Here is a 23,396-nt window from a genome sequence, read left to right as displayed (position 1 = left end):
TCTTCCAGGAGAAGTGTCGGGCCGGTGCGCGATACGCGGAGGTGAACGAGGAGCTGAGCGGGATAAAGGGGCGGAGCGAGCGCGAGATCCAGAATCTAAAGGAGCACTTGAGGCTGGCCATGGCCGCTCTGCAGGAGGGCCAGAGGCTGGGGAACAGCATGGACCACTGACTCCTTTTAAAGGTTAGGAGTGATGCTCGGGGGCGGGGCAAGTCAACAACAAGCCCCCATGGTGGTTCCCCCCAGGTGTGCCTGCTCCAAATGTGACTGAAAGGAGAGAGATAGTTCTAGTGCCTTTTGTTTCAATGCTGGTGCCAATGGTAACCTGGCCTTTTTACACTGGACCACGTGTTCTATAAACTGCACTTTTCTTTCCTCATTCAGGCTCCTGGTTCCCGTCGGTGCGCCTTTTTTAAAAAAAAACTGGAGTATTTGTCAATCTTCCTCATTCAGGCTCCTGGCTCCCGTCAGTGCGCCTTTTTTAAAAAAAAAACTGGAGTATCTGTCAACCGTCGTCCTAGTTAAAGGCATTTCAGGTTCTTCTCGAACAGCTTTTACGACGGATTTTTTCTGTGTCTTTTAGAACGACATCAAGCTAATGTCGTCTGTTTAGTTTTATTCCTCCTAAAAAAATGTGCTCTAAAATGAGATCTTATCATTTTTGATCGTTCTAGAGGAGATCATTTTTGATGTTCTGCACCAAAAACATGCATGTTGGGTTACCAGAGACTCCTAATTGCCTCCAGGTATTGATGGTTATTTGTCCACCTGTGTGAAGTTGGCCTGCCTTATCATTGCAAATATTAAAAAAACACTGCCTGTGTGCTACCTTTGTGGCCGTAAAATTATTATTTGTGCTGTTAGGTTTTAGCGCTTATTCTAAAATACATTTTCTGACTAGTAACCCCGCCCGCCACTAGGGCTGTACAATTTGAAGAAAAACCATCCTATTAATTTTGGACTGTAAGTCGCTACTTTCTTCCTACGTTTTGAACCCTGCCGTTTATAAAACGGTGCGGCTAGTTTATGGATTTTTCTTTGCTGACGGCTTTAAAAAAATAAATAAAACAGTCACACTGTATAGGTGTGCTATTGCTTGTGCTATGGCGCCATCTTTTAGACGAGTTTGCTCACTGAGTGAGACATAGCCACTCCGACGTGTCCTGGGTCTGCCCCGTTGTCTCCTACCGGTCGAACGTGCCGTAGAAACTATAGTGGAAACAAACAAATGAGGGCAAGTTTTGGGAGATTTTGACAAGGTGGGGGAGCCGGATGACATCACTAGTCAGAAAATGTATTTTAGAATAACTTAAAGCGTAAAGGCACAAAGTAAAATGTTTACAGCACAAACAAATGGCAGTTTTATTTTGATATTTGCTTCTCACAGATTTTGTGATTGGTGTCTCTGGGATAGGGTCCAGCTTCCAGCTCAGCCGCACCCTTATAAACAAAAGTCAGCAGTTGGAAGACTGTTTAAGCAGAATGCATGAGCAAACACTTTTATTGTCTTGATTTTAAAGACCGAATGAACTGGAGCACAGCAAGAATCTTTTGTGAGCTTTACATTTTGTGTGCTTCGAAATCTAGTTATTGAATGTTGTCCATAACACAACTTCTCAACATTTGACAGGTGTTACATAAATGAGCCAATTTGTGTTTGACAAAGTCTACCTGCCTTTAAAAAAATCTATATTTAAGATATACTGTATTTTCTTGTATAGTGTAAAAGATAAACATTTTGCTATCAATAAAGTTTTAGCAGAAGCAGTTCTCATAACTAACTGTAACTAACTGTATTTTATTGTTGTCTAAATTAACACTCTAATAGATACTTCATATAAATATATATGAAGAAAATTACAAATCATATGGAGGTTAATTTGTGTCTATTACAAAAGTTTTTTTTTACATCAAATTATGCTGACAGTTTCGTTGAATAAAAACTTGTGAGCGAAATTTGTTTGTTTAAAAATTAAGTTTGTTAAAATACAATGTTTTGAAATCCAGTGTGTAAAAGTTCAGTAAAAAAAAATCTGTGTATAAAAATTTGGTGCAGAAATATTTTTTGCTTCAAAACTCACCTCATTGGCTGGTTTTGTATGGAAGTTAATTTGTCTTTATCACAAAATATTTTTTTACACTGAATTTTTTGCGTTTTAATTTTGTGAACTACATTTTTTTCCCACATCAAATGATGCTGACAGTTTCACTGAATAAAAATGTGAGCAAAATTCAGAGCATAAACATTGATGCTGGCAGTTTTAGTGAAATAATATTTTCCGGGCACATTTCATAGACAATATATCCTGAAGGAGTTTACAAAAGTTGAGCTAAGGAAAATAAGGACAAGATATATTCCATAACCAATTCTTCCCAAAAGTAAAGAAATACAATTTAACATTATTAATGGAATATACCCTTCAAAGGATTTTTTTAAACTTAAATTTAACATGGAGGTTGATGGCTGTTATATATGTGGAACTGTAGAGGATGTCAATCTCCTGTTTGTGGAATGTGAGAGTGTGGGTGTGTTCTGGGAGGAGATCAGAGATTGGCTGAGAACAAGGGTGTGGCGATGTCCCCATTCACTATTGAAGAGATCAAATTTGGTATTTTTATAAATGACTAACATAGAAATGTATGCCAACATCATTATGCTCCAGGCAACTTTTTTCTACATAAAAGTCGATTTATGAAAGTAACGCCTACATTTTCTAATTGGCTTAATGGTTTAAATTAATATATTTGTTAAAAACATTTAAAGTGATTTAGGTAGCCCTTTTTGTCTTACCGTATTTCCTTGAATTGGCGCCGGGAATGTGGTATTCCAGTGTTTCCCATAAACTGCTAAGATACCTGTGGCGGTGGGGGCGTGGCTATGGGCGTGATCACCATGACATCATCGAGTAATTTGCATAATTTACTACAACGATATGATTTTCTCTAAAAAGGTTAAAAAAATGTATACTTACTAATTAATAACAGTTTTGTTTTAAACGTCCATCCATCCATCCATTTTACAATATAATTACAACACTTTATGTACATATTTATATACAGATTTGAACAATAAGTTATTCACTGAAATAAATGTATTAATTGTGGTTCTTACAAAAAATATATATCTTGTAAAATATAAAAGCTAAAATGTCTCTTAAAGCTCTGCCCCTTTAATTAGTGCATACTAAATAATTGAACTTTAGCCTACTACTACAACCATATTATTTACCAGCAACATAAAGTGAAACAGAGGCAGAGGTGTCCTGCCACAGTCAGTAACAAATAAACAGAAAACAGTAGTGGTCAAATACAAATAAGGCAACAAGAGAAGTATCCTACACTTCTCTTTTGTAAAGTAAATCTGAACAGCCTATATGGGCATCTACATCAACTATATGATTTGCCTGAGAAGCTGGACAGGACCAAAAAATGTTTTATTTGTGGCGGACGTAATTCTTTCGTGGCGGGCCGCCACAAATAAATGAATGTGTGGGAAACACTGTATTCACATGCCTCGAATTACAGCTGGGTCAAACTCGTTTCGCAAAATAATTAGCGCATGCTTGGCACTTCCGCCAGGTCAAATATGAGTCATTAGATGACTCCCGCCTCCTGGTGGTAGAGGGCGCTAGTGATCGTTCTTGCGACTGCTGGTACTGCAGAAGACCTGTGCAGCAGAAGAAGACAACCGGCAGCAAGAGTGCGCAGCCATTGTTTGCTTGGACTTTTACCATGGAGGATTACATATCTAAAATAAAACAGTTTTCTAAACTGGACTTTCAATCGAAGCAGGAGGTAATACTTAAAAGGAAGATCTCCATCGAGACAGAGAGACTTTTAAAACTGAAGAAAGATAAGGAAGACTTCTATATTGATGCTTTTCTTCAAAAGGAACTGGCATGGACTAATTTATACCTAAAGGTAAGACAATAGTAACGTTTTTTTAGTTAAATGTGCTTTTCATGATAAGGTAAGCGCCGAAGTGAGAAGAGGTTTTAAAATAATTAGCGCATGCTTGGCCATCCCGCAGGCTTCTGGTAAGCGCCGGAGTGACAGGAGGTTTTAAATTAATTAGCGCCCCTGCGGCTATTCAAGGAAATACGAGATATATATATATACACATATATATAGATATATATATACACACATATATATAGATATATACCTGTATATCTCGTATTTCCTTGAATAGATATATATATAGATATATATATCTATATATATGTATGTATGTAATTTTTATATATATTATTATTTATTAATATTTAATACTCTATCTGTATTTGCTTTTGTTTTCTTTCCTTGTTGTTAAAAGTGCCTTGACTGTTGAGTGAATTATAAATGTATGTTTGTTGTTCAACAAAAAATATATCTATAAAACAAAAAAAACAAAACATTGATGCTTCAAAACCTAAGACTCTCTTCCGTTAAATTAAGACTGACGCATCCAACTTGTCTCAACCAGCCAATGAGGTGTCAAGTTTGTAGTCACGTGACAATAATATGACATGTATACCCTGAATTTATCAGATTTTTGTTACACACTGAATATTTAAACGCAAAAAATTAATTCCCCCCCAAAAAACTTTCGTAATAAAGACAAAAAATAACCTCCATAAATCCAAACAACTTCGCGGTGAAAATTTGAAAAGGATTAAAGTGTGGGCTCCTGTCCGCTAGTTGGCGCCACTCTCTTTGTTTGTCAACGTTCGTTGGAAGAAAGACCACCGGAAACGGAGTAGCAGTCTCAGCAGTCATGGCGTCGGCAACTGCCACCCGAACTGCGGCGGGGGCAGCCAAAGTTGTCAAGCCAATTTTTAGCCGGGATTTGGACGAAGCTAAACGTAGGGCCCGGGAGCTGTACCGGGCCTGGTACAGAGAAGTCCCGAACACCGGTAAGTAGACTCGGCCATGTCTTCTTTAAAGGCCGCGGCTGTCAAGGTCGTGTCTGTTTAGCATGTTGACAAGCTAGCAGTTAGCAATACTAAATACATATAGTAATATATACACACTATATATGCCTCCTAATGCTGATAGATGTAAAATATTAAATACATATGCTCAAATGTATTTCAGTGTTGTGTGAATGTTATTGCAACAATAATCTACTGTTTATATTATATGAAACAAATCACAACCACATTGTTGCTATGACATTTGGATATAGAGAACATACAAACCCTTTATTTATTGAATCAAAAATACTGAAATTCCACGACACAGTGAATTTGCAAACAGCTAAACTTATACACAAAACAAACTCTAACCTGCTACCCAAGAATATACAGCAATTCTCAACAAAAGAGGAGACATATAATAGAGAGAAATGTAATTTAAACATTTGTCCGCACGGACAACACTTAAGACCTTCAGTATATCACTATGTGGAATTAAATGATGGAATGGATTAATCAAATAAATCAAACAATGTACTGATATGATCCACTTCAAGAAACTCATCAAACTTAAAGAGTTTATAAAGTACAAAGAAGAAGAACCATGATAAACATTCTGAATTTATTCCATTCATTTTCAACATTATCTTACTCATCTCACCATATGAAATATAACTTATTCACCAATTATTTATTTATTTGTATTGTTATTACTTATGGAGTATATTGTGAATAAATTGAGAACAGGAAGTGAACAAAAGTTTTAGCAACTGCTATGTAAAGGAAAAGGGGTAGGATTAAATAAACTGCTTCTTCCTACTCCTTTTCGAACATGTTGAATAGAGAAACTGGAAATTGTGATGTATCATGTTGTATGCATGCATGTTCCAAATAAACTCAAACTCCACTCAACTCAACATGAATTATTAAACAATATCGTAGCTTGCAACTCGTATTTATTGGTCTCTTGTCATATTTAAAATTAAATTAGGTCATTAATGTAATTAGTCAACACCAGTGGTGTGCTTTCGGGGCCAGCAAGGCCTTCTCTGCTAGCCTAACAACCAGAAATCATGATCATAATTAAAGGCCTACTGAAATGAAATGTTTTTATTTAAACCGGGGATAGCAGATCCATTCTATGTGTCATACTTGATCATTTCGCGATATTGCCATATTTTTGCTGAAAGGGTTTAGTAGAGAATATCGACGATAAAGTTCGCAACTTTTGGTCGCTGATAAAAAAAAGCCTTGCCTGTACCGGAAGTAGCGTGACGTCACAGGTTGAAAGGCTCCTCACATCTGCGGACCGAGAAAGTGACGATTACCCCATTAATTTGAGCGAGGATGAAAGATTCGTGGATGAGGAAAGTGAAAGTGAAGGATTAGAGGGCAGTGGAAGCGATTCAGATAGGGAAGATGCTGTGAGAGGCGGGTGGGACCTGATATTCAGCTGGGAATGACTAAAACAGTAAATAAACACAAGACATATATATACTCTATCAGCCACAACACAACCAAGCTTATATTTAATATGCCACAAATTAATCGGGCATAACAAACACTTCCCCCCTCCCGTCCATATAACCCGCCAATACAACTCAAACACCCGCACAATCCCACAGCCCAAAGTACCGTTCACTTCCGCCAAGTACATACAGCACATATATTTTCCTCAACAATAAATACGAGTTACAAGCTACGATATTGTTTAATAATTAATGTTGAGGACAGAGTTAAACAACTTGCACTGAGCCTAGTCTATAAAATCCGCTACACCTCCCTGATACCGAAGTACATGTCAAACTACTTCCTTAACGTAAATGACCGCCATAACCACAACACCAGGGGGTGCTCCACTAACCACGTTAAACCCAGATTCCGAACTAACAAAGGTCTTAACTCATTCTCTTTCTATGCCACATCAATGTGGAATGCGCTCCCAACAGGTATAAAAGAAAGGGCATCTCTATCCTCCTTCAAAACCGCAATAAAAGTTCACCTCCAGGCAGCTACAACCCTAAACTAACACCCTCCCCGGATTGCTAATAATCAAATGTAAACAATCAAATGCAGATACTTTTTCTTTTTCTTATGCCTTCTGATCTCTCTCTCTCTCTCTCTCTCTCTCTCTGTCCACTACTTGATGTCCATACCCCCCCCCCCCCCCTCACCATACTTGCCAACCTTGAGACCTCCAATATCGGGAGGTGGGGGGGGGGGCGTGGTTAAGAGGAGAGTATATTTACAGCTAGAATTCACCAAATCAAGTATTTCATATATATATATATAATATATATATATATATGTATGAAATACTTGACTTTCAGTGAATTCTAGCTATATCCATCCATCTTCTTCCGCTTATCCGAGGTCGGGTCGCGGGGGCAGCAGCCTAAGCAGGGAAACCCAGACTTCCCTCTCCCCAGCCACTTCGTTCAGCTCTTCCCGGGGGATCCCGAGGCGTTCCCAGGCCAGCCGGGAGACATAGTCTTCCCAACGTGTCCTGGGTCTTCCCCGTGGCCTCCTACCGGTCGGACGTGCCCTAAACACCTCCCTAGGGAGGCGTTCGGGGGGCATCCTGACCAGATGCCTGAACCACCTCAACTGGCTCCTCTCGATGTGGAGGAGCAGCGGCTTTACTTTGAGCCCCCCCCTAGCTATATATATTTTTTTATTTTATTTTTTATTTTGTTATACATATAAATAAAAGACATACTTGAATTTCAGTGTTCTGCAGGCTATCCAGTAGGTGGCAGTATTGTCCTGTTTAAGAGTGTCACAACATTGCTGTTTACGGCAGACGAACTGCTTTACGGTAGACTAAACGTGACTGCTGTTGTTGTGTGTTGTTACTGCGCTGGGAGGACGTTAATGAAACTGCCTAACAATAAACCCACATAAGAAACCAAGAACTCTCTCTCCTTGTTGTGCACTCTACTCTCTAAAAGCCGTAGATGTTATGACGTCATTGGGCAGGCAAGCTGCTGGGAAAGCGGACGTGAGAACGGCTGTCCCCGCTCAGGTCCGCATTGAGCTGGAGGGGGCGTGGCATCCAGCTCCGGCTGAATACCGGGAGTTTGTCGGGAGAAAATCTCTGCCGGGAGGTTGTCGGGAGAGGCGCTGAATACCGGGATTCTCCCGCTAAAAACGGGAGGGTTGGCAAGTATGGTACTCACGGTAGCGCGTCTGCTATCCAACTCAAAGTCCTCCTGGTTGTGTTGCTGTAGCCAACCGCTAATACACCGATCCCACCTACAGCTTTCTTTGCTGTCTTCATTGTCCATTAAACAAATTGCAAAAGATTCACCAACACAGATGTCCAGAATACTGTGGAATTTTGCGATGAAAACAGAGCTGTTTGTATTGGGACACAATGGTGTCCCAATACTTCCGCAAACTCCATGACGTCACGCGCAAACGTCATCATACCGAGACGTTTTCAGCCGGATATTTCCCGGGAAATTTAAAATTGCACTTTATAAGTTAACCCGGCCGTATTGGCATGTGTTGCAATGTTAAGATTTCATCATTGATATTAAGGCTGAAACGACGCGTCGACGTAGTCGACGTCATCGGTTAGGTAAATACGTCAACGCCGTTTTTGTGCGTCGACGCGTCGCATATTTACGTCACACTACCGTCATGGCGAAGCGCAAAGCAGACGATCAAAGCAGACGATGCGAGCGGTGCGAGCGAGGGGGGAAAAGCATGCCAAAAGTGTGGGAGTATTTCAATAAACGGCCTAATAATGTTGTTGTATGCACACTGTGTCGAGCGTAAATGGCCTATCATAGCAGCACAACGGCTATGAACGAACATTTGAAAAGAAAACCATCAACTAGTCAATCGTCCGCGCGAGCATACGTTGTCATCATTACACAAAAACATGAATGTGTCATTTGTATCTGCTAGGGGTGTAACGGTACGTGTTTTGTATTGAACCGTTTCGGTACGGGGCTTTCGGTTCGGTACGGGGGTGTACCGAACGAGTTTCTAAGCTAAAGCAAAAGTGTTAACAAGCTGGTTTGCTCCATCTGCCTCTGTCTCAGCACGCAGCATTGTCCCACCCACACAACCATCTGATTGGTACACACGAAGCATTATCAGCCAATCAGCAGTGCGTATTCAGAGCGTTACCCAATGAGCAGTGTGTATTCAGAGCGCATGTAGTCAGCGCTTCAGCGTGGAGCAGATAGGTGTTTAGCAGGTGAGCATCAGGCAGCGGACTCTTCCCAAATGATAATAAACACCTCCCAGTCAACTACTAGTAACATCACTATGAGCCCGTTGACCTTCTAGAAACTTAAACTGCAGCTCAGCTCACTCGCAGTCCTGGCTTGAGGTGAAGGCTAATTACCTCTCAGTTCCAGCCACATCGACCCCTTCTGAGCGCCTATTTTCAGCTGCTGGGAATATTGTAAACAAGAAAAGAACAAGAGCATGTAGACATGTTAACCTTTCTACATTACAACTAGTCACTCACTGGAATGAGTAGAATTGGTTATTGTGTACTGTGTTGGACTGGATGTTTATTTTGCACATTTTAAAAGCAATACTTAATGTTTACAGTGCTCCAGAATATTTAGATTGGCACTTTTTTGTATTGGATGTTTATCTTTATTTTAGCAAATAAGCAATACTTTCACTTTTGTTGAAATGTTTACACTGTTGTTACAGAATATTTCGTTTTGCACTTTTTTGTATTGGATGTTTATCTTTATTTTTGCACATTTTAAAGCAAAATAAGCAATACTTTTACTTTTGAAATGCTTATACTATCGCAGAATATTAAGATTTGCACTGGATGTTGACTTTTATATTTGCACATTAAAAAGCAAATAAGCTACTTTTAATTTTGTTAAATGTTAAAAGTTTTAAATGTTTACATTGTCACAGAATATTTAGTCATGTTGTTGTCAATGTTGACTGAGTGGCCATACTTCTTTTTTTTTGTAAATAAAAGCCATGCGTTTTGAAAAAACGGGCCTACATTTATTTTTTTATCTTCATTTTGAATGAAAAAATAATCGGCAAAAGGAAAAATAATCTATAGATTAATCGAAAAAATAATCTATAGATTAACCGATTAATCGAAAAAAATAATCTATAGATTAATCGATAGAAAAATAATCGTTAGCTGCAGCCTTAATTGATATATAAACTATCAGACTGCGTGGTCGGTAGTAGTGGGTTGTTTGGGTGAAAATCGGCAGACATTCGAGAGGATGGTTGCCCTGAAATTCGGGAGTCTCCCGGAAAAATCGGGAGGGTTGGCAAGTATGACACTGTCAAGCGCCATTCATAAAAAACTTGCGGGCCGCACTAACATTAAATTTTCATATTAATGTGCGGGCCGCAAAATAACGTCTCGCGGGCTGCAATTGGCCTGCAGGCCGCGTGTCTGAGACCCCTGATGTAAACAAACCGCAACGACTAGCACTAGCTGACACCCGTGACTGCATATCCATTTAACAAACTAACAATTACTGAATCATCGCCATATTTGATTTTTGTCCTGTTGTCATATGTGCTCTGACACATTTGTGTACATAATAAACAAGAGTGGAGAAATACCTTTCCTGACAAAGTATCATTGATGGCTTTCTGGTTTCTATTTATTAGAAAAACAAACAATATGAAGATAATGCCTTAATGGGAAATACTAAACGAGTAAAGTATATTAAAAATATCAAATAAACCTTTAACAAAGTGGTCACTGCAAACTTGTGCATTCTTCGACTTTGCTTCCAATGTTCAAAAGCCACTTTTGTAGTAGTCTTTCGTAAAAACCTGCACTCTTTTTCCCTTCTTGATTACCTCTAAAGGAACTCTGAAGAAACATTTATACTTTTCGTGATTTGAACAGTTCGTACAGCTGAAGACGACACAGGCATAGGACATTTTTCTTTGAGAAAGGCTAAATGGCGCCTAGCGTACCCTTTGAGGACAGACGCTGGCTTGACCATCACGCATGTTTAATGAGCCGAACATGACGTCATGTAAATCCAAGCAATAGATTTAATCATAGTTTTAACTGCCAACAGCAGATGGCGCTTCCTAACACACCTTAAACATAAATGCCTGCCAGGGAGGAATCCAAAGGAATTGGTGTTGCCTCCTTAGTGAGAACACACAAAGGCAACTTGATCTACTATAGCAAATAAACGCCTACACACAAACAAAATTATACTCTGCACACTGCAAGGCATGATAGGTAACCATACACAGAGTAATTACACCTCTCAAAGTAACACATGAAGAAACTTTTTGTAGTCTCATTGGACTTTTAAGGTGAGATGAAATCGCACTTACCCAGCAGCCCCTCCCACCTCTGCAAGAATGCCAAATCTTGTTTGACTTTTAAAAAAACAAACAAGTGACGTTATAAAAGTTAGTTTGCATTTCTAAAAAATTGTTTTGCTTTTTGAGTTTTTTTTGTAGGGGTGTTAAAAAAATCGATTCACGTCAAAATCGAAAGTTTTATTAAATCCAATTGTAAATCCAATTAAAAATTTTCAAGGATCAATTAAAAAATAAATGTTTTGTTTCGCAATTTTTTTTCTACATTAAATTTTTGGATCAGAACATCAAACAACCGTAAGTGTTATTATTATAATTATTATTATTATTATTATTGTCATTGTCAGAAAGTGTTTATTCTGGCGCAGTTTTAAGATGTTAGGTTTTCTGTGCTCTTATTTTGGCGATATAGTCTGGGACGTCATTTCCTGTGTGTCGTGTTTTCGGTGTAATATTGGCTCGTGGGTGATGGTGTAAACCGCATCGTGTAAGTATACGGCAAATATAGCACTGTTAATAATGCTAAAATGCCTACAATGTGTTAAATCTAGCCTTAACCGAGTGTTTGTTTGCAACAATGTTTCTGCATGACAATATAATTTGCAAGCTCAACTTTCGCCCTTTTAATTAGGACATATTTCCTGTTACACGGGTTACCCTATCCTACCACTAGAGGGCGACATAGACCATGTTTAAAGGCCTACTGAAATGATTTTTTTTTATTTAAACGGGAATAGCAGATCCATTCTATGTGTCATACTTGATCATTTCGCGATATTGCCATATTTTTGCTGAAAGGATTTAGTAGAGAAAATCGACGATAAAGTTCGCAACTTTTGCTCGCTGATAAAAAAAAGCCTTGCCTGTACCGGAAGTAGCGTGACGTCACAGGAGCTAGGATTCCTCACAATTCCCCGTTGTTTACAATGGAGCGAGAGAGATTCGGACCGAGAAAGTGATGATTACCCCATTAATTTGAGCGAGGATGAAAGATTCGTAGATGAGGAACGTTACAGTGAATGACTTGAGAGGCAGCGATGGACGTATCTTTTTTCGCTCTGACCGTAACTTAAGTACAAGCTGGCTCATTGGATTCCACACTCTCCTTTTTCTATTGTAGATCGCAGATTTGTATTTTAAACCACCTCGGATACTATATCCTCTTGAAAATGAGAGTCGAGAACGCGAAATGGACATTCAGTGCCTTTTATCTCCACGACAATACATCGGCGAAATGCTTTAGCTACGAGCTAACGTGATAGCATCTTGCTTTAACTGCATATAGAAACAAAAGAAATAAACCCCTGACTGGAAGTATAGATAGAAAATCAACAATACTATTAAACCGTGGACATGTAAATACACGGTTAATGCTTTCCAGGCTGGCGAAGGTTAACAATGCTGTGCTAACGACGCCATTGAAGCTAACTTAGCAACCGGACTGCACAGAGCTATGCTAAAAACATTAGCTCTCCACCTACGCCAGCCAGCCCTCATTTGCTCATCAACACCCGTGCTCACCTGCGTTCTAGCGATCGGCAGAAGGACGAAGGACTTCACCCGATGCGTTTGGCGGCCCGGAGACATAGGAAGTCAAGGTGAGGTCGGCGGCTAGCGCGGCTAGCGCGGCTAGCGCTCCAACAAAGTCCTCCTGGTTGTGTTGCTGTAGTCCGCTGCTAATACACTGATCCCACCTACAACTGTCTTCTTTGCAGCCTTCATTGTTCATTAAAAAAATTGCAAAAGATGTCCACAATACTGTGGAATTATGAAATGAAAACAGAGCTTTTTGTATAGGATTCTACGGGGTACCATAACTTCCGTTACTCGGACTTCGTCACGCGCATACGTCATCATACCGCGATGTTTCAGCCGGATATTTCCCGGGAATTTTAAAATGTCACTTTATAAGTTAACCCGGCCGTATTGGCATGTGTTGCAATGTTAAGATTTCATCATTGATATATAAACTATCAGACTGCGTGGTCGGTAGTAGTGGCTTTCAGTAGGCCTTTAAAGCACTGTCTAAATCAGGGGTCCCCAAACTTTTTGACTCGGGGGCCGCATTGGGTTAAAACAATTTGGCCGGGGGCCGGGCTGTGTGTATATATATATATATGCGGTTTGCGGACACAACCGCGGACTCCGCGGATAATCCGCGGGTCGGGCGGATGCATGAAGAAAAAAATAGATTTTAAATAGATTCGGGCGGGTGGCGGTTGAACCAATTCAGAAAAGAAAAAAAACATAGTTAAATGTTGTTACCCACATACGAAAAACGAGCAGCACTCTTTGAAACAGGCAATTATTCATCAGGCACTGCTGCAGCTGTCACGCCAAATTTCTTCCCCCCTGCAAAAACCCTCCCCCCATTTACTTCCGGGGCTGCGTCCAATAAAGTCACAAAGTTGCCGGAGGCCCTTAACCCGCACGCGACTGTCCTGTTTCGCGTCTGTACAAAAAAAAAAAAATAATCGATTTCTTCAGATTCCAGCAGCTGTCAAAGACGAAATATCCTTCCAGCGACGGGCAGTCAAAGCCGAAGTGCTATCGATCGCTGTCAATGACCGCGGAAGTAAATGGGGGCGGGGGGAAGGTTTTTGTAGGGGGATGAAATTTGGCGTGACAGCTGCAGCAGTGCCTGATGAATAATTTCCTGTTTCAAAGAGTGCTGCTCGTTTTTCGTATGTGGGTAACAACATTTAACTATGTATTTTTTGGCACGCATTGAATGTCTCTGCTGCATTGGATCAGTCTCCTTTCTTTAACAGGAATGCCTTGCATCGTCTATATTAGATATATAACAACGGGTGGGTGGCGGGCGGTTGTGGTTTTGATAAAATGTTAATTCGGGTGGATGACGACTTTTATGATGCGGTTGCGGATGAAATAATTGCCTATCCGCGCATCTCTAATACATACATATATATATTTTATATATATATATATATGATTGATATATATATATATATTTGATATATATATAGATATAGGGGACGGCGTGGCGAAGTTGGTAGAGTGGCCGTGCCAGCAATCGGAGGGTTGCTGGTTACTGGGGTTCAATCCCCACCTTCTACCATCCTAGTCACGTCCGTTGTGTCCTTGGGCAAGACACTTTACTCTTGCTCCTGATGGGTGCTGGTAGCGCCTTGCATGGCAGCTCCTTCCATCAGTGTGTGAATGTGTGTGTGAATGGGTGAATGTGGAAATACTGTCAAAAGCGCTATACAAGTATAACCCATTTATCATTTATTATTTATATAGATATATTAGATATAGATATATTAAATATAGATATATATAGCGCACTTTCCGCGCGCGCGATGATGTCACGTTATCGATGAGAAAATGCATTTTTAGACAATATGATTTGCCTAAACGGCTAGGAGACACCGTGAGTAGCAAGCGGTACAAAGTAGATAAGAAATATACTTGGGACTTCCCGCGGGCCTGATTTTGGACGCTGGCGGGCCGGATCCGGCCCGCGGGCCGTAGTTTGGGGATCCCTGGTCTAAATCAACAGTGTTTATTTTCCATTAATTTCTAATAGACTGTTTAATAGTCCATGTAAATTTGTTTGTATTTTTATTTTATAACACATTGTAGAGTATATTATGTATAGCATTATGCATATCATGTTATATTATTGCATATTGCCTAAATGCATAGTTGCATACTTGCCAACCTTGAGACCTCAGAATTAGGGAGGTATTCAAAAGACCCGCTGGGGGTCATATATATATAGATATATAGATAGATAGTACTTAATTGACTCCTTCAGGAGAGTTCCCTCAGGAAAAAATAAATATATATATATATATATATATATATATATATATATATATATATATATATATATATATATATATATATATATATATATATATATATATTAGGGCTGCAACTAACGATTAATTTGATAATCAATTAATCTGTCGATTATTACTTCGATTAATCGATTAATAATCGGCTAAAAGAGACAAACTACATTTCTATCCTTTCCAGTATTTTATTGGGAAAAAAACAGCATACTGGCACCATACTTATTTTGATTATTGTTTCTCAGCTGTTTGTACATGTTGCAGTTTATAAATAAAGGTTTATTTAAAAAAAAAAAAAAAAAAAAAAATTTTTTTTTTAAAAAAGCTTCTATGCATGCGCATAGCATAGATCCAACCAATCGATGACTAAATTAATCGGCAACTATTTTTTTAATCGATTTAATCGATTAGTTGTTGCAGCCCTAATATATATATATATATATATATATATATATATATATATATATATATATATATATATATATATATATATATATATATTATTATTATTTTTTAAGGGTGTAACGGTACATAAAAATTTCGGTTCGGTACGTACCTCGGTTTAGAGGTCACGGTTCGGTTCATTTTCGGTACAGTAAGAAAACAACAAAATATAAATTGTTTGGTTATTTATTTACCAAATTTGTAAACAATGGCTTTATCCTTTTAACGTTGGGAATAGTGTTCCCCCAAATAGAAATAGCTCTGTGTGTGTTCCAATTCAATTATTTAGTGTCTCTGGATATTGTTTAAATCTCAGCTCAGATAATAGAGTTCTTGGAGAAAGGTTTTGGAGAGTAAAGCAGTACAGTCCATGTGCTGCGGTTAAGGGTGAAAATGTGTAGAGCAGTGGTCCCCAACCACCGAGCCGCGGCCCGGTACCGGTCCGTGGATCGATTGGTACCGGGCCGCACAAGAAATTTAAAAAAATAAAATAATTATTATTTATTTATTTTATTAAATCAACATACAAAACACAAGATACACTTACAATTAGTGCACCAACCCAAAAAACCTCCCTCCCCCATTTATACTCATTCACACTCATTCGCACAAAAGGGTTGTTTCTTTCTGTTATTAATATTTCTGGTTCCTACATTATATATCATTGATATATAATGTAGGAACCAGAAATATTAATATAGATCAATACAGTCTGCAGGGATACAGTCCGTAAGCACACATGATTATTTTTTTATGACAAAAAAAATACCCCCCCCCCCCCCCCGGTCCGTGGGACAAATTTTCAAGCGTTGACCGGCCCGCAGTTACAAAAAGGTTGGGGACCACTTGTGTAGAGGGTTGGCTCGAGCGCCTCCTACCAGCCCAGACAGAACAGGTGGTGGGGTTCCTGGCTGGAATCTCCCAAGAACAATTCTTGGACTAGATGCTTTTTTTTTTTTTTGCAATAAAGTGCTAAAATAACCATTAGCAGCAGAAATATGACCTATACAATTCGGTCAGTGCACTAAACGTGCTTATTATCAAACACATTCAAAAGTACATTCAATACACAATAGTTATCATTGGTTCAAGTCATAGACCTTGTGTATGGACGATTGAGAAATATGCCACAAAGACTGTTGTAATGAAACAATGGAAGAAAGACTAATATATTTTCATAAACATGGACTCACCAACTCCGCTTCTACAGTCACACACAGCTTAATGACAAAAAAATCCGGCGCTGGTAGTCGGCTCTATAAAGTTAACAAATAGGCATTTAGTTTAGAATCCCGTCAGCACAATATTTCGGGTGAAAACAAGAATAAAAACCTACCTCGAGCAGAAATACAATCTGTCTCCCATCACGTCCTGTTTACTGGCCGCTTCCTGCTACCGGCTTATAAGCACAGCTGATTGGACCGCGGCGGTCACGTGACTAGGGAGAGCTGCGCGCTCTCCCTAGTCACGTGACAAAGAGTAATAGCAAGAGCCTAATAGTCTCCGCAAAAGTATGTATTTGACACCTGCGTTACACCAGCATGCCGTGTGCTGTGCCTCGGTGTGCATTGTTTACACAACGTGCGGTATGCTACTTATGTCCGTCCGTGCAGTGCGCTACTTAATATGTTCGTGTGGAAACTCATTCGGTACACCGGTTCAATACAAATACACGTACCGTTACACCCTTAAAGGCCTACTGAAACCCACTACTACCGACCACGCAGTCTGATAGTTTATATATCAATGATGAAATCTTAACATTGCAACACATGCCAATACGGCCGGGTTAACTTATAAAGTGCAATTTTAAATTTCCCGCGAAACTTCCGGTTGAAAACGTCTATGTATGCGTGTGACGTCAATCGTTGAAACGGAAGTATTCGGACCCCATTGAATCCAATACAAAAAGCTATGTTTTCATCTCAAAATTCCACAGTATTCTGGACATCTGTGTTGGTGAATCTTTTGCAATTTGTTTAATGAACAATGAAGACTGCAAAGAAGAAAGTTGTAGGTGGGATCGGTGTATTAGCGGCGGACTACAGCAACACAACCAGGAGGACTTTGAGATGGATAGCAGACGCGCTAGCCGCCGACCTCACCTTGACCTCCTCCGTCTCCGGGCCGCCGACCGCATCTATGATCGGGTGAAGTCCTTCGTCGCTCCGTCGATCGCTGGAACGCAGGTGAGCATGGGTGTTGATGAGCAGAAGAGGGCTGGCGTAGGTGGATCGCTAATGTTTTTAGCATAGCTCTGTGAGGTCCCGTTGCTAAGTTAGCTTCAATGGCTTCGTTAGCAACAGCATTGTTAAGCTTCGCCAGCCTGAAAAGCATTAACCGTGTAGTTACATGTCCATGGTTTAATAGTATTGTTGATTTTCTGTCTATCCTTCCAGTCAGAAAGTTGTTTCTATCTGCAGTTAAGCCCGATACTATCACGTTAGCTCCGTAGCTAAAGAGCTTCGCCGATGTATTGTCGTGGAGATAAAAGTCCCTGTGAAAGTCCATTTCGCGTTCTCGACTCTCATTTTCAAGAGGATATAGTATCCGAGGTGGTGTAAAATACAAATCCGTGATCCACAATAAAAAAGGAGAAAGTGTGGAATCCAATGAACCCTTGTACCTAAGTTACGGTCAGAGCGAAAAAAGATACGTCCTGCACTGCACTCTAGTCCTTCACTCTCACGTACCTCATCCACGAATCTTTCATCCTCGCTGAAATTAATGGGGTAATCGTCGCTTTCTCGGTCCGAATCGCTCTCGCTGCATTGTAAACAATGGGGAAATGTGAGGAGCCTTTCAACCTGTGGCGTCACGCTACTTCCGGTACAGGCAAGGCTTTTTTTTATCAGCGACCAAAAGTTGCGAACTTTATCGTCGATGTTCTCTACTAAATCCTTTCAGCAAAAATATGGCAATATCGCGAAATTACCAAGTATGAAACATAGAATGGATCTGCTATCCCCGTTTGAATAAAAAAATGTCATTTCAGTAGGCCTTTAATATATATATATATATATATATATATATATATATATATATATATATATATATATATATATATATATATATATATATATGACACTGGCATTATCACTATTAAATGCCACAACGTTTCTCCAGTCAATTTTTCTGTCACTAGGAATAAACAAAGTACAACATTAGTGGTCTGTCTCCTAGCATATTGTAATGTATTTACATTTACACATTAGCGACTTTACATTTACCTTAGCACTGTGTTCAGTGACTCAAAAAGGTTCTGTGCTGTGCCAATGTTGCACACTGGCATGTGCAGAAACCTCGTCACCACCTCCTGAGTTTTCAGATCGCAAACCCTGGCCAATATCACACTCCTTTTAAGGGGTTGGTTTTGGCACAGTTCGATCGCTTCCTTGTCCAATTCCGGGGCAATGGCACCTATCAAATACACAGTACTGAAAACACAGTTGTTCTACTAACTGTACTGTATTTGCTGCTTACTTTAAATATATATATATATATATATATATATATATAATCAATTTAATCTTAAAATACGGGATGACTCCGTATTATAAGGGACGGGTGGCAACCCTATACACTCACCTTTCACTATTTGAGTAGCCTTTGTTCTTCCATTTGCGTACTGGCGAGCGATCTCTGAATCCGGGAACATATCCTTCACGGATTTGTTGAAAACATCCGCAAATGAGAACGGGATGTTGCTTGTAGCTATCAGCATAGCCATCTTTGTCTCGGCATAAATTACACCCTCGGGTCTCCATTTAGCAAGGTGGCCCATAATACTGGGCTGTGACCGGTGCTGCGTTGCCGCAGCCTTGTGCTTCTCTGACCGTTCATGAGTGACTATATCCGTTCGTCCACCGTGTTCAATGGAGAAGTCTGACCTACAAAATTTGCAGGCAGCATACCCCTTCCCCTTCGAGCTGTCCTGGATGAACTGAACTTCTTTTTTCCAATCATTTTGGAACTTGCAAGCGTACTTCTTCTTCTTACTCGTCGTCGCTATGTCTCTTCTTCTGCTTCGTCTTCTTCTTCTTCTGTTCTGATTGCCGCGCTTGACTTCGAGCCGCCCGGAAACGGCGCCCAGTGAAGGATGGTGTAGCAATATGTTGTCCGGGTGGAAATCGGGAGAAATTCGTGAGAATGGTGGCCCCGTGAGATTTTCAGGAGGGGCACTAAAATTCGGGACTTTGCCGGGAAAATTGGGAGGGTTGGCAAGTATGCCTAAATGTATCCTAATAATTCTTTGTATGTGTTCCCTTTAGCCCACACACACACACCCGACTTGTGCAACTTCAAATAATTAAAGAGTGACTAAAATCCTCTTTGTGCCCCCTCTCTCTGACCGGAGTCCTTGTCCTAAGAAGCTATCAGATCAGCATTCCACATCCAGAGTAACCTACTCTATCACAATTATTATTATTGTTTTTATTATTGTCCTCTTCATTTTTGTCTTCTCAATTTTATTTTTTAAATTTCTGTCCAAAGTATTGTAAATTGGGATTGGGTTGGATTTAGGGTTGCTATATTTCCTTCTGTTTGATTGATTAACATTCAATCGTTTTTGAAAATACATTTTTAAAAGGACGTTTTTTAGGCCAACGTTGCGCTAAAAGTCATACGTCAGCAGCCAAGAGGAGCTTTTGTGACCTGTTTTGTGAAGGTTTTATTATGATTTACATACCGAAAGAATTAGGTTGAACCGAGATTTGAATCTGAATAGATTTGTCACCCCAAGAATCTAAATTAATTTGTGAGGTGCCTAAAGATTCCCACCTCTATTATTTGGCTCCCTTTTGTGTCGTGGCCAATTATGCAAATTAGATGACGCCTCCCTCCACCTTCACAAATACTTTGTAATCCTGTGTCAAAAAAGCATACATATTTCACACTTTAACTTAAGTTTAACTTTAAAGTATCACCCATTTGAAATTGCTGGACTGTACTTAAAACATACGTCACAACAATAATCACTTTCAACTTGTCGAGATGTGGTTGAAAGCGTTTTTTTTTAGCACCGTTTGTCATTTGTGTGTCTCCACAGTGGTCACGTTCCAGCTGGATATCACGGCACAGCAGGGGCGAGACAAAGTGAGGGAGATGTTCGACAAGAACCGGCATGTCTCTGACCCTCGTCTCATCGACATGTTGGTCATCAAGGTAATGCTTATGAGTTTATTTCTTCCCCTGTGAGCATGTCCACGTGATGCTAGGCCTGGGCCGATTACACATTTTGCAGGACAAGATATTGTCCATACATTATTGCAGATGAACGATATCAGTGTCATAATTATGTTGAGACCAAATTAAGCGGTTATTAACACAGCTTATCATTACACCCTTACCCTAAAGAGGTAAACAAAAACAAAAAATGGATTCTTAATCTCTACGTTAGCAAAAATAGCAATAATTACTAACGTATTTTCCGGACTGTAGAGTGCACCAGTATACAAGCCACACCCACTAAATTTTAGAAGAAAAAATTATTTCCCATATATTGTCTGCACCGGACTATAAGCCGCAGATATATACGTTATAAAATGAGTTATTTACACAGAAATATTTTGTAAATGTTTATTTACATACCTTAATTGTTTCCAAATGGTGTCTGTAAAACGGATGATCAAACAAAACAGAAGTCATCGTCATGGACCCACTAGCTGCGAAAGCTAGCTTTCCAATCAGCTAAACAGACTCAATAACGCCACGGTGACGTTTAGTGAATTTACAAAACAGAAACAATACAAAAAGAGTGCCATTGTAAGTTAATAATACTAAGACACACAGTCGTAAGCGTGTTAGCATATTAGCTAATGCTAACGACGCTAGCTTGATTACATTACAATAGCACGCATAAATTTGAAATATGAAAACACTCCTACAGACATCAGTGTTTCCCATAAACTGGCAAGATACCTGTGGCGATGGGGGCGTGGCTATGGGCGTGGTCACCATGACAGAGTAATTTGCATAATTTACTACAATGATTTGATTTTCTCTAAAGAGGCTCAAAAAATGTATACTTACTAATTAATAACAGTTTTGTTTTAAACGTCCATCCATCCATCCATTTTACAATATAATTACAACACTTTATGTACATATTTATATACAGATTTGAACAATAAGTTATTCACTGAAATATATTTATTAATTGTGGTTCTTACAAAAAATATATCTTATAAAATATAAAAGCTAAAATGTCTCTTAAAGCTCTGCCCCTTTAATTAGTGCATACTAAATAATTTAACTTTAGCCTACTACTACAAACATATTATTTACCAGCAACATAAAGTGAAACAGAGGCAGAGGTGTCCTGCCACAGTCAGTAACAAATAAGCAGAAAACAGTAGTGGTCAAATACAAATAAGGCAACAAGAGAAGTATCCTACACTTCTCTTTTGTAAAGTAAATCTGTAATGCCTATATGGGCATCTACATCAACTACATGATTTGCCTGAGAAGCTGGACAGGACAAAAAATAAATAAATAAATAAAATAAAATGTTTTTTGTTTTTTTTTATTTGTGGCGGACGTAATTCTTTCGTGGCGGGCCGCCAGAAATAAATGAATGTGTGGGAAACACTGGACATTGTAGTAAGTATGAATAGTTTGTTATATTGTAAAACTTACCAATGTTGCTTGGAATGATAAATGAAGAATCCATACGAGTAGAAATGCTATCGACGGCTAGAAGACCGGACGGCACTTCTACTTCCGGTTGAAAGCGCGAGTCTGAACAGAAGGACACTGCAGCAGCTGCAGTGAGCAAACACGGCCAAAAGATGGCGCCATAGTACAAACACCTATTTATTTTGTGTTTGCTTGTTTTTTTTACTTTTTGCATTATAGCCGTCAGTGAAGAAAAATCCATAAATTAGCTGCACCGTTTTATAAGCCGCTGGGTTCAAAACACAGGAAAAAAGTAGCAGCTTATAGTCCAGAATTTACAGTAAACCTTTTGAAGTGCAGTTTTTTTTCCCAGTTGTGAAAACTGGTTTGTTTTGTTGTCCTATTATTTTGTTGCCGTCACTTTTCAAAGAATTCCGACATACTGGCTCGTTCGTTCCTGTTGATGGTTACTTTATCCTTCTCATTCGGTTTGAAGCTGAAATATTCCCACATTGGACATTTTGGCTTTGTTAGTACCTTTTTTCATCCTAGCTTCCATTACTTTGTGGAGCTTCTCGCTAGCAAGTCACAACTACCGCATGTGTGCGTGTTTGTCAGATAACGCCCGCCTTCAAAGGTGATTTATAGAGAGACAAAGATTGCAGATGACTGACAGAGGGTTGACCCCAGTCGTTTGATTATACTATTGAATGCACGGAGTGAACCCTCTTGCACAGTGTTTGAACGTGAGCGAGGGGAAAAGAAACACACAGACATGACAATTTATCAATGCGATTTTTCATTTATCGTTTAGTTCAGTGTTTAATAGACTAAAGGCCCAGGTCTACATGAAACACATTTTAGGGTTCGTTGACTTCTTAGAGGCCATATTTAGATGTATTCTGTCTGCATTTGGTGTCACCTGCAGGGGAAAATGGAGCTCCAGGAGACCATCCACGTATGGAAACAGAAGACACACATAATGCGCTATTTCCACGAGTCTGAGGAACCGCGTGCTGTTGATTTCCTGTCTAAATTCTACAGAGGGCATGAACCCTGAACCCCCCCCCCCCCCCCCCCCCCCACGTACCTTAGACCCTGAGATGTTCCCTTTGATTGTAAATACACATGTAACATTCGCACACTGATGTTTGTGTCTCTCATTAACATTTTAAACGGGGCTTTCACGGAATTTGCCATATTTTGTGATTGTTTTAAGCAAGATACCCATAACAGTTAGCATATGTAAGGTACACAAGTTATAGGACTCTAAAGTGTACGACTGAAAATTTGGCTTTAAAAGTTATTTTAAGTCA

At 39.5% G+C, this 23,396-nt stretch overlaps 2 protein-coding genes across 2 annotated transcripts in view; both read left to right on the top strand.

Moving 5' to 3' along the window:
- Positions 1–1,534, top strand: part of triobpb (TRIO and F-actin binding protein b) — a 74,175-nt gene extending 72,641 nt beyond the window's left edge. The window contains exon 12 of the mRNA XM_062037282.1: positions 9–1,534. Coding sequence (XP_061893266.1) covers positions 9–170 — 162 coding nt within the window. The 3' untranslated portion in view covers positions 171–1,534. The remainder of the gene's footprint in view (positions 1–8) is intronic.
- Positions 1,535–4,693: 3,159 nt separating this feature from the next.
- On the top strand, positions 4,694–23,396 carry ndufa6 (NADH:ubiquinone oxidoreductase subunit A6). The gene is made up of 3 exons (XM_062036469.1): positions 4,694–4,894; positions 20,513–20,628; positions 23,009–23,396. The coding sequence occupies exons 1-3, from the start codon at positions 4,756–4,758 to the stop codon at positions 23,138–23,140; spliced, it is 387 nt and encodes a 128-aa protein (XP_061892453.1). The 5' UTR covers positions 4,694–4,755; the 3' UTR covers positions 23,141–23,396.

The sequence above is a fragment of the Entelurus aequoreus genome, linkage group LG25 (assembly GCF_033978785.1).
Source record: "Entelurus aequoreus isolate RoL-2023_Sb linkage group LG25, RoL_Eaeq_v1.1, whole genome shotgun sequence".
NCBI lineage: Eukaryota > Metazoa > Chordata > Actinopteri > Syngnathiformes > Syngnathidae > Entelurus > Entelurus aequoreus.
Note: the sequence above shows the minus strand (reverse complement) of the source record. Positions and strands in the feature narration are given on the sequence as shown.

What these genes read in the sequence shown, in the direction of transcription:
- ndufa6 (XM_062036469.1), top strand. Translation starts at nt 4,756, where the DNA reads ATGGCGTCGGCAACTGCCACCCGAACTGCGGCGGGGGCAGCCAAAGTT. An exon ending in CAGAGAAGTCCCGAACACCG is followed by an intron (nt 4,895 to 20,512) that starts GTAAGTAGACTC and finishes GTGTCTCCACAG; the next exon opens with TGGTCACGTTCCAGCTGGAT. An exon ending in TCGACATGTTGGTCATCAAG is followed by an intron (nt 20,629 to 23,008) that starts GTAATGCTTATG and finishes TGTCACCTGCAG; the next exon opens with GGGAAAATGGAGCTCCAGGA.